Consider the following 12792-nt stretch of genomic DNA (forward strand, 5'->3'; position numbering starts at 1 on the left):
TGCCGCTCATGGCGCGGGACAAAACCACCTCCATGTTGGTCTCTCAGGACGGCTTTCAGGTGGCTTTCAGACGGCTTCCGGTTGCTTTTCAGTCGCGTGAATATCCGAGAAATTGAGCATGAGCTGGACATGCCCCAACATGTCCTGTGAGGCTTCATCACGGCGTTGCTTTGCGACGCGCTCTCAGCAGCTGTGGGCAGTCTTTAAACTGGCTGGAGCACTCCTTAATCTGTGTAATCCCCATAAAATCGTCCCTGAAAGCCATTTGAATTTTCCGAATGGTGTCCACCTGGAGGTCTCTCACAGTTTCTGGAAAAAATTGATGTAGCAAAGCTCCAAATCGTTGACATTTATTCGCAATAAAAATCCAACGAGAGGGGTGGACCACTCCTCCCACAAAGCCTGCCCACAGGCGAATGACGCAACCGACAGGTGTGAAAAAACTCACGCATACGCACAAAGGTTCAAGCTTGTCTGATGCAAGCGCACGTGATTCAAATCCATATAGTTTTTGAAAAAAATAAAAAGGTCGGATAGTTTTCTCACAGACCTCGTATAGTAGGTTACCAGTAGATTCTCACAAATCCAACAAGACCAAGTGTTCATGATATGCACACTCTTAAGGCTATGAAATTGGGCTATTAGTAAAAAAAAAGTAGAAAAGGGGGTGTTCACAATAATAGTAGTGTGGCATTCAGTCAGTGAGTTCGTCAATTTTGTGGAACAAACAGGTGTGAATCAGGTGTCCCCTATTTAAGGATGAAGCCAGCACCTGTTGAACATGCTTTTCTCTTTGAAAGCCTGAGGAAAATGGGACATTCAAGACATTGTTCAGAAGAACAGCGTAGTTTGATTAAAAAGTTGATTGAAGAGGGGAAAACTTATACGCAGGTGCAAAAAATTATAGGCTGTTCATCTACAATGATCTCCAATGCTTTAAAATGGACAAAAAAAAAAAAACAGAGACGCTTGGAAGAAAACGGAAAACAACCATCAAAATGGATAGAAGAATAACCAGAATGGCAAAGGCTCACCCATTGATCAGCTCCAGGATGATCAAAGACAGTCTGGAGATACCTGTAAGTGTTGTGACAGTTAGAAGATGCCTGTGTGAAGCTAATTTATTTGTAAGAATTCTCCGCAAAGTCCCTCTGTTAAATAAAAGAGGTGCAGAAGAGGTTACAATTTGCCAAAGAACACATCAACTGGCCTAAAGAGAAATGGAGGAATATTTTGTGGACTGATGAGAGTAAAATTGTTCTTTTTGGGTCCAAGGATCACAGACAGTTTGTGAGACGACCCCCAAACTCTGAATTCAAGCCACAGTTCACAGTGAAGACAGTGAAGCATGGTGGTGCAAGCATCATGATATGGGCATGTTTCTCCTACTATGGTGTTGGGTCTATATATCGCATACCAGGTATCATGGATCAGTTTGGATATGTCAAAATACTTGAAGAGGTCATGTTGCCTTATGCTGAAGAGGACATGCCCTTGAAATGGGTATTTCAACAAGACAATGACCCCAAGCACACTAGTAAACCAGCAAAATCTTGGTTCCAAACCAACAAAATTAATGCCTGGCAGATGTGAAGAAATCATGAAAAACTGTGGTTATACAACTAAATACTAGTTTAGTGATTCACAGGATTGCTAAAAAAGCAGTTTGAACATAATAGTTTTGAGTTTGTAGCGTCAACAGCAGATGCTACTATTACTGTGAACACCCCCTTTTCTACTTTTTTTTTTACTAATAGCCCAATTTCATAGCCTTAAGAGTGTGCATATCATGAATGCTTGGTCTTGTTGGATTTGTGAGAATCTACAGGTACTTTGTTTCCCATGTAACAATAAGAAATATACTCAAAACCTGGATTAATCTTTTTAGTCACATAGCACTACTATTATTCTGAACACTACTGTGTGTGTGTATATATATTATTAGACCACCCACATTATTTGACTAAATACTACATTATAATAAAACTCCAGCATATTATTTCTTACCAAAGGATTAAAATGTTTTATAATCCAATGATGGAGCGTTTTAATATGACCATCATTTCACTTTAGGTAGTACACCTTTAATACGCTTGATTGACACCACAATGTCAAAGAGAGCTGACCGATAGTAAGAAGACAACTATCCTGGTGCTGCACAAAGAAGGGTAGAATGTAAGAGCTATAGCAAAAAGGGTTGGCATGAGCAGAACGGCTATCCATTGCAACCTCCAGAAACACAGAACATGGCTCTACCAAGATCCAGAAGGGAAGAGGCAGAAAATGCTTATCCACCCTGAGAGACGATGGCCGCCTCATAAGAACCAGTCTGGCACATCGACGAATGACCTCAGCAGATCTCAAAGAAGAGTGGACAATTGGAGCAGATGTTTGTTGCGTGGCTAGATCTGTGAGAAGCCATCTCATTGAGGACAGCCTGAGGTCACAACAGGCAAGTCAATGAGACAGAGGAGGGCCTGACTCCAGTTCACACAGAAGTATCGCTATTGCATCTCTGAAGACTGGGCTAAACTAATTTCAAACTCTGCCCGACTCCTGGATGCGTGATGGTTTGCGGAAAACTCAGGGAGGCCTACAGACCCCATTGTTTGGTTCCAACAGTCAAACATGGCGGAAGATCTGTGATGATGTGGGGGTGCATTTCATGCAGAAGTATGGGTTAGCTATGACTTTGTGAAGGACGCATGATTGAGACTACCTACTGACAAGTCCTCAAGAAAAACTTGATGCCATCCGCTCAGGCAATGTATCCACAGTACAAAAACTGGGTTTTCCAGCATGACAATGCCCCATGTCACACAGCAAGGTAAATCAAGCAGTGGTTGGGTGACCACAATGTCGATGTCCCGTTCATCTTTTTAATTGTCTATTTTTTGTGTTATTGTTTTATTGGATGTGTGAATTGGTGTGTATTTTTGCTGCTGCTGCAAACCAAATTGCCCCCTTGGGGATAATAAAGACTCCTTGAACCTTGAAACATGGATCTAAATCCAACTGAAAATGTGTGGAATACCATGTCTGGTAGGATGGAAAACAACTGACCAGCCAACAAATTTCAACTGGTGAATTTTTTGACAAGAGAATGGGGTAAAGTTACAGCTCAGGAGTGTGCCAACCTGAGCAACAGCATGCCACAACGTCTGGAGGCTGTCATCAAGAACAATGGCTATGCTGCCAAATACTGAGTGTCACACTGATGCTAGTGATGGACAGTATGTGGTTTGTGATAAGATTGGAGATGGAGAGAGGAGAACCTTCCAGAAGGACAGACATCTCGACCTTCTGATGTTCGTTTGTGAGACGCTGAGGACCGCGCCTGGGTTTGACACATCGTGCCTGTGAAGCAGGAAGGGTGAGGGACACATGCTGTCAGCACACATCAGAGGTGATTAATTGTTTGACTACTTGTTGATAGTAACTTGGTATTTTGTTACGCAGTAGATTTAAATTGTGATGAGAATTGTGCAGCTCACTTCTCACTGCTGTGGCGTGCGGACAAGTGATCCTCCACCTGTTGTGAGAAGCTGCTCATTTGCATAAAGCTTAAAATACAGACCTGAATGTGTTGCTGATGGTGTGTGTCTTTTGAAGGATATTGGTTGTAACTGCTGACTTACCCCACCTCTTCTATCCTTCGCAGAGAGTCGGTTTGTCGTGTCCACCTGGGGGGTGTTTGGCGGTAACAGTGAGTCCAGAAGCGCCGGGCTTCGATCCTTTTGGGCGCTGGAGAGCGTGCCAGCCTTTACTCCACCAGAATGACGCTGTTTTAGTTTCTACACTTTGTTTAGCACCAGAGGGTGACACAATAAATTGTTTTTGTTATTGGAACCGCTTTCTGGTTATTTTAGCGCTGGGTTCCGTCAGACGCAGGTCCGCTCCGACACATAACAGCATGGTGGTGGCAACATCATGCTGTGGGGATGTTTTCAGTGGCAGGAACTAGGAGACTAGTCAGGATTGAGGGAAAGATGAATGCAGCAAAGTACAGAGACATCCTGGATGATAACCTTCTCCAGAGGGCTCTTCATCCCAGAACTGGGGCGACACGTCATCTATCAGCATGACAATGACCCAAAGCACACAGCCAAGATATCAAAAGAGTGGCTTCAGGACAACTGTGAATGTCCTTAAGTGCCCCAGCCAAAACCCAGACCTGAATCCAAATGAACATCACTGGAGAGATCTGAAAATGGCTGTGCACAGACGCTCCCCATCCAACCTGATGGATTTGATTGATGCTTTGTATGTCACATCACATGGATTAATTCATCCCATTTGTGTTGCATTGCATTTAGAGTGCAAATTTGGTTCCATATGTTTGGTACCATTGCACTCTGCACACGCACACACACACACGCGCACACGCGCGCACGTCCTCGTGCATGTGCGCACACACGATCGCGCACGCACTTGTGATTGCGCGCATGTGCAAGCACACACAAAACAAATCCACTGTGCTGGCTGGAGGCTGTCAGCAGGAAGAAAAATAAAAGCTGGTCTCATTTCTGACATGATTTTTTTTTCGCTGCACTGAGGATGTACACAGTCTTTTGTTGGTAGTACAAGCACGCACAAGCGCCGACCAGGTTGCATGCGTGTGTGTGTGTGCACGTGGGGGACGACTCTCCCGAGACATAATTTGATAGTGCTAACTGACGCTGCTTGTAAGACACACACACAAAACAAATCTACTGTGCTGTCTGGAGGCTGTTAGCAAGAAGAGAGAAACAAAAGCTGGACTCATTACTGACGTGATTTTTTCTGCTGCACTGAGGACGTACGCAGTCAACCAAGCCAGTTGCGTCTGTGTGCGTGCGCACAGGGTACAACGACACGATGATTTGATTGAGCTAAATGATGCTGCTACACATACACCCAAAATCCACTCCGCTGTAAGCCGTCTGGATGCATGAAGACCTGTTCACATGAAACGCTGATGTGATTTTTGGCTGGACTGAGAAACTACACAAAGTCTTTTTTTTTTCCTTTATGGAAATCCGAAGTCAGTGCACAGCATCACTGGACTACATGTCACAATTTGGACTTTAGCAGCAGTGGAACATCAAAATGTAAGACCCTGTTCTGTTGTTTATAAATTAATAAAATATCAAATGACAAGGATCTATTTTAGCCGTTGAATGATATTTTCCAGCTTTCACCTCATGAAGTATTCGTACCATTGAACTCATAAACATTCAAATGAGAAGTGGAACCCCACGTGATCCATCTGAACCAATCACTGCTCAGTTTTCATATCCTAGCAGCATGTAAACAACATGGCAAGTGCCGGCTTGAAGTCCTTTCATGATGTCGCGGAACACCCCGACTTCAGGGAGCTACTAATCGCTGGAACTAAAGGCAGAATGGAACCGAACAACTGGTAATTGGTGGAATGGATCGTTTTTGCTTATATTACACCCAAAAACAAGTACTGATGAAATGATCACGTCTCGCCATTAAAATATTAAAGTTATTTAGTCAGTATATAAATATAGGTTGCCATTAGAAGCCCCAAACTCTTGAAAGAACAGTGACGGAATGGCAGAACACAGTTGACATAACAGAATGGCTTACCTGTTCAGCCTATAGATGGCAGCAATGTACAATACTAACCTGCTCCAACATGATGGGGGGAAAAATATTTTATTACATTATCTTCAGATTCATTATCAATATCTTGAGATTGGTTATCAATACATGGAGCTTGGGAGGTAGGGGGCATAGTAAGGTGCTGTTCTATCAATCATTCCATCAATTGCATTATCATTCCCGTTCTGCCAACCATCCATTCTGCCGATTAGTACCCGCTGCGACTTCAGGGTTCATCCAACGGTTATCATTGATTCACCGACATAAATTTGATCGCACATGTACATGGATGCTTGTGGTCACTGTACAGAGCAGAGAACATACATACATGTACAGTTAGCATATTTTTAATTGAATACATTTGTACCCAGTAATTAAATGTGATCCTCCTCACTCCTCAGGATGAAAAGCGTGTAGCATTGAAAAGAGCCAAAGATCAAGATGCTGATTCACTGAATGAACCACCAGCCAAAAAAAAAAAAAAAAAACTTCTTAAGAAGTGGCAGTACAACCCTGGTTGATATGTGAACGTGTTGCAGGCATCCATTTCAAAATGAGCAAATAGTTGCACAAAAACAAAAAAGTCTATCAGTTTTAACATTAAATATTTTGTCTTTGTGGTGTATTCAATTGAATATAGGTTGAAGAGGATTTGCAAATCGTATTCTGTTTTCATTTACATTTCACACAACGTCCCAACTTCAATGGAATTGGGGTTGTATATGAATGAACATAAAAGGCACAATTATTTTGCATCCGCCAATTTCTCAACATTATGGCATATCTTTGTATTTTTCCAAGAATTCTGACATTGAAAGCTATCCTTTTTTTAGTTTGCAGGTTTAACTAAATTCAAAGCAAATTCTTCTTCCACAGCATGAGAACATGGTTACAGTCTTTTTGAGGTGATTCAGTTGTGTTGGTGAGCGCCATCTAATCATTATTGTTCTCATCGCAATTAATTTAAATTCCCTTTTGGAAGATCGTATTGTAAGGAGTAATGGAAGCTGGCAGGGCAGCAACAGATGGACAACATGCATGGAGACAACTTATTTTGAATGAGGTGCTCTACATCTGCCCTATAGAGAATAAAAGCCTGGAAAGCTTGATGATGATGATGATGATTATTGCTTTGGACACTTGCTATAACAGCAGAAAAGGAAAACAAGAATTTAGAAATTAATATGAATTGCGATAACATTTATGACATGTAATATACTTTTTGGGGGTATTCTTCTATTGACATGTAAAAAGTTGATATTTTTTTTAAAAAATGAAAAGTTCTAAGTGTTAAGCTACAGTCTATGGATGTATCTATCTACAGTATGTCTAAAAACATACTAGATGATCCAGAGTGTTAATCATAATTTACAATATGTAAATGGACCAACAAAATTCTCATGCTGTTTGGGTTGAACATATACAAGTAATGCTCTCAATACAAGTTGAAGAGGTAATGCAGGTCGAATATACACATCAATGTACATGAATTGGCAATTCTAATATAACAAATAATGTAATCAATATAATGCTGGCACTGCACATGTGCGCCATTTTCATTGATTTGTCACTAGAAATTTTCCAAGTTCCATTCCAGATTTCTCCCATTTGTGCAGCTAAAATGTGGTGAACTTTTCAAATTTGCACATTTGTATTTTAATGTACATACAACCAGTGTTATTTTCAAATCGACCAAATCAACTTGAACGAGAATGTGTTTCTGGGAGTATTTTCACATTGATGGGATCGCCTATAAACACAAAGCCAGTCACCATCTCTGGGTGTGACTGTGACAGCTGCACACCGCAACTGCACTTGCCGTCAAAAGTTAAAAATTTCCAACTTTCGCTGCTTACCAGAGCAACAAAGAGAAACTGGATGTTGCTTTTAACTTTAACGAGGAGGACAAATGGACAGTGAGAAATGGATTATTTAAGTGCAGAGAGTTGCCTGGCTTTAAATAGGTAAACCTGAATAATTTGTGTGATATTACAGAAAGGAATTAACTTCTAACAACAGATACAGATGACAGAAATTCTGCTATAACTAGCACTGTGAAGGTTTTTCTGATTCCAACATCTGAACCAGTGCGGTTGTGTCCATCTGCAGCAAGACGCCTCCATAGAGACAGACACAGCGGAGAAGACGCTGTGGGCACATGCCTGTAGTGAGGACGTTTGACATCTGATCCCCAAAATAGCCAGATTGGAGCCACATTCACATTCAGACCTTGGTAAATCCCGCTCAAATCTGGCTCAACCTACCTCTCGGAGGTGGACTGAGCCAGAGAGAAAACAATGTGACTTAAATCCAATTTGTGCCATTCAGATTCAGAAAAAAAACCTGTCCAGATTGAGCCAGATTTGGCCCAAATCCCACTCAAGGCAGATTGCCAACCCCTATCTGAACAGGGTCTAAGAGGTTTCCCATCCAAGTATTAACCAGGACACAAACCGGTGAGGAGGTACCTATAAACTTCACACAGAAAAGATCAGGTAGGAAACAGAGCTGAGACTTGCTTGCTAAGAGGGTTCAGTGATAACCACTACACCACTGCACTGTCCTTAATTAATACAGAAATATTATAAAGTATTCATTTTTAATATTTTGATTGAAGGGGATATGAAACTGATCAAAAATGTGTACCTTAATGAGTACTTTTCCAGTTGATATTGATTTAATCCTACAGTGTGGCTAATGTTTATTACACCTTAGGCACAAACACAGTGTGACATGACAAAAAGTGATGCCACATACACTCACCCAATACTTCCTACAGTTCTTGTATTGCTCAAAATAATTGGAACACAATGTTCTATTATAGTTGTTGGTATCCAGACACTTCTGGGATGCACGAGTTTCCTGAAACAGACAAAAAAAAAAAATCACAGAAAAGAAGAAGGAATCAGAAACAGCACCTCCCAGTAAAACAAACTATACACACAACTGAAGCAACAGTCCCCTTACTTCAAGGCATGGATTTGTGTCTTCATTCCGGAAACTGGCTGCACTTTGATTCATCTTAATCTGTGTACAGATGAAGAATATAAAAAAAGGACTCACACAATAGGGTGATTAATATTTATAGTTAAACTAAGGGTTACACACTTTAAATTATTTTTTAATTTCTAGTCCCCAGATCTTATGATGTTCATATAGAGTACATAATGCCAAGGTGGCACAGTGGCAAAAAGGCTTTTCTTAAAAAGACCTGAAAGCTCAACTACAATTTGCCAGAAGGTACATCTAAAATGCAAGCCTGGATTTGATGTTTTTGTGAAAGAAATCTCTCCCCTATACCACTTCATCATGAATCTGTATAGCTGGTGATACAAAATGCAAAACATCCACTGTGCGCAACTTCTCCAATCACAGCCACAGAAGCCTATAATTTCTTCTGGGTTGTCTGGGTGTCTTAGAGACATTCAGCAGCAGCTGAATGTCTCAAGTCGGCTCACCTGCTTTTTTTATTCCAGCGGGAACAGATCAGCTCCGTGCAAACTTTCAAGTATAAGATTTTGGAATGTGTGGGTATCAGGGTAAGTTTAATACTTTTCGTACATGATTTAATGTAAATTAATTTTACTGGCTCAATATCCAGGTCCGAATGGTATTTTAACACATATTTTGCAAGCTTTTTTCCCCCCCATGTGTTCACTCGCATATCTGCATTGAAAATGCACAACATTTGTGTTAAGTTGGCAGTATTGGGACTACGCTCTCTACTTCTCATATATGGCTCTGTGGGTGGTGCCATCCCCCCACCTGTAAGAGTTGTAATGTTTCATGGTTAACACTAGGTTTCTTTTCCTGCCAAATAAATCTGGAAATGATCCTGTTCAACTGAGAAAACTGGTGCTTGGAATAAAAAGAGGTAACATGGAAGAATATTCATTTTAAAACTTTCAATTCTATGAGTGTGACCGAGAAAGGAAACATGACTCCATTTTTTTCTTGCCGTTTTTCATTTTTTGGGCATTTTCACAATATCGTAGAGCATTCAGTCCCAAAGAGGTCAAAAATTGATGTTTTCAATTTGCTGTTTTTAGTAATTAGTTTATATCTCCAACCTTTATGGTTGCAGAAACTTTTTAAATTTTGGCTGTAACTTTATTTTCTCTCAAGTTCTGGTCTTTCAAAGTATACATGCCCAAAAGGCTAAAAATACAAGAAAATTACCACTGTCAGTAACAGCCATATTTCCAAGTTAAAATAAGTTCAAGTTTCTTAGTAAAACGTACCTGGATTATTTATATCATTTACTGGATGACTAATGTTGATGTAGAAGCTGAAATTTTCACTAAAAATTTGAGTCTTAGTGAAATATTCTCCTCTGGTGCCAAAATTTTCTACCAATAAGGGACAAATATGAGAGCTAAATGTTATTCTTTTGTATGAATAACAACAATTTATGTTTTTATTATAAGTATTAATCCATAGTTTCAAGAAAATATTAATACATGGCCCAAAGTGATAACTCTTGTACTGTATTCCAGCAATCTGTGCATCTTTTGTTGGGGTTTGGATAATTATATTAATAGGCTGCAAAAAATTAAAACAATGTCAAGACTGTCAGAAATAGTTCAAAATTATATAATGTCACAAGTGTTTTGATATATTAGAGAAATAAATCAATAAAATCAGGAAAGATTAATGATACAGGATACTTTAAGATTTGTAACAAATGGTTTCGGACTGGACAAAATATTTTAGACACATTCCTTGTGGGTCTTACTCAAAATTAACAGCCAATAATTTTCCATGTGCATAATATGTATATTATGAAGTGAGTGGATATTTTTTATTACCTTGCTTTAGCAGAAATATTTACAGTGTTAACATACCGAGGACTTAACCTGTATTTCGGAGTGGACACTTTTTGGACGGAATGATGTTCACATGCGTCTCAATACCAGTGTTGCATAAAGTACCGGAAAATCACACTTAAGTAAAAGTACAGATACCCATTAAAAAAATGACTTTGGTAGAAGTTCAAGTTACTGACTGAAATGATACTCAAGTAAAAGTCTTAAAGTATCTAGTATTTACTGTACTCAAGTATGACAAGTAATGTACAACTAAATGTACTCAAGTATTGAATGTAAAAGTACAAGTAAATGTTATTAATCAAAAATGGACTGATTTTTTTTTAAAATAAAAGTTTACCTAGGCTTGTAAATGACTGGTAGTATTAGTCAAAATACTGAAAATTGTGCACATCACACAAAAACACTTCAGAAACAAGGTTTCAAAACCTAAACGAAAGTAGGCTACTCACCAGGTGTTCACAGGAAACAGTTATTTATTTCTATATGTATTTATTTATTTTCATTGTTACATGGTTTTATCTTTTCTGTTGTGTTTTATTTCATTAGTTTCTTTTGTCTCTTTCTCTAAAATTGTATTGTAACATTATTAGTCTATTATTATTATTATTGACTATTACTGTCTATTATGTAGACTATTATTGTTGTTGCTATAATATACGAATAAAAATAAATGTAAAAAATTACAATTTGACTCTTTTGCGACAACGAACGCTGAGCCACTAATTATACAGAAAACAAATCAACACAAACGTGCTGATGCAAACAGCTTAATGCTAACTTTAACATTGAAAACGCCACAGACATGCTAAAGTGTTAGCATCAGTCCCGTTTCTAGGTTATAAAATACATCTATCAACTGTTTCGGAAGACCATAACAGGTCGGTTTAACATAAAAATATTAAATATTACTCACAGACATATGCTCTTCAGGGTTTTAGCGGGAAAAAATTAGGATAAAGTGAACTAAAATCCACGAATCGTAGATCAAAGCACTGCTTCAACCTGCGAATCACTGCTTCGATTGGTTCAAGGGTCAAAGCAAAGCAGCGCTGCAGAAAAGTTGATTACAGACCTGCTGCAGGGTCTGTAATCAATGTAGAGAAATGATCATTTTCCTGACCAACACCCCACAAGTGCGCAACTGCAAAAAAGCAAATCGGCAAATCAGTGGTGTCTCTGGGTGAAAACATGACTTTTTTCGCGCGCGCGTGTTTTTGTAACGAGTAACGGCATGGCGCATAGAAAATGTATCGGAGTAGAAATATGCAATTAAGGTCGGAAATGTAGTGAAGTAAAAGTGAAAGTAAGCTGAATTAAAAAAAAAACTCACGTAAAGTACAAAGTCTCCCAAAACGTACTTAAGTACAGTAGTGAAGTATTTTTACTTTGTTACTATACAACACTGCTCAATACCAAGTTTCAGAAGATAGTTCAGATATATTTTGCCCTAAGGTGACAAACATAGATGCAATTTATTAAAAGTGTATCTGACTCACAAAGATGTATTTCTTGTTAGAGCAACAGATGGAAAAGTCGGAGTGGACATTTTGGACGGAAGCTTACTCATGCAGATTAATTCTACCCTGTGCGGAAAAAATCCTGGATATAGCCACTATTGCATCATTTAGTAAAAGTACATATTCTAATGTATTTTACCAGTGAACATTTTTGTGGTGAACATTCTGTCTTGGAAATTATTCAACTTGGAAAACTGAATTTTTCAAATGGGAAAGTCATTTCTGTCCAAAATCCAACTACTTGATATATTTTCAAGATAAACAAATAGTTTTTGTTTGTTATTTTTTTACTTATAGGTATTTCATTCTATCATGTACTTATCCATATATGACATTTTACCTAATATGTTTAGATACTGGAAATATAAGGCCAATTTCGGTGCAACCCCAGTGCTCTACGATACCGTGAAAATGCCCTTTTCACAACTACAAGTTGTGCTTGTTAAGAGAAATTGTCATCCTTCAATTATCTGTCAGTACAGCAAAACCTTCTGCATCTAAAACTTAAGAAGTGTAAAATTCCCTAAATTGAAATTTTTATACATTAATACTGGGAGGTTAAAGCACTGCCTGCCAAAAAATAACATGCATTTCTGACAATTATAAATGCTCTCCCCACTCCCAAGTGCCTTCAGCTGTAGTAGATAATGATTCTAAAAAGATAGAAAGACTGAAAAGTACAAAATCCTCTCCTTGGGGAATAGGTAAGAAGAAATGGGATTGGTTTGGGACAAATCCATTGTGTTCTAAAAAAAATAAAATAAAAAGTGTTTAAGAGAAAATTTGTTTTCCAACAGTGAACCCAAAGTGCACTATTCTGTCCAACATGCATTGCA

At 38.9% G+C, this 12792-nt stretch overlaps 1 protein-coding gene and 1 long non-coding RNA gene across 3 annotated transcripts in view; both read right to left on the reverse strand.

Moving 5' to 3' along the window:
* Nucleotides 1–12792, reverse strand: part of LOC117512516 — a 528597-nt gene that overhangs the window by 179709 nt on the left and 336096 nt on the right. The gene's annotated exons all lie outside the window — the stretch shown is intronic.
* chchd7 (coiled-coil-helix-coiled-coil-helix domain containing 7) overlaps nt 1–12792 on the reverse strand; it is a 29674-nt gene that overhangs the window by 14578 nt on the left and 2304 nt on the right. For both annotated transcript variants that reach the window (XM_034172598.1, XM_034172592.1), the window contains exons 3-4: nt 8578–8637; nt 8374–8472 (exon numbers count right to left, since the gene is read on the reverse strand). In XM_034172598.1, the coding sequence (XP_034028489.1) occupies nt 8374–8472; nt 8578–8631 (153 nt within the window). In that variant the 5' untranslated portion in view covers nt 8632–8637. The remainder of the gene's footprint in view (nt 1–8373; nt 8473–8577; nt 8638–12792) is intronic.

The sequence above is a fragment of the Thalassophryne amazonica genome, chromosome 1, assembly GCF_902500255.1.
Source record: "Thalassophryne amazonica chromosome 1, fThaAma1.1, whole genome shotgun sequence".
NCBI lineage: Eukaryota > Metazoa > Chordata > Actinopteri > Batrachoidiformes > Batrachoididae > Thalassophryne > Thalassophryne amazonica.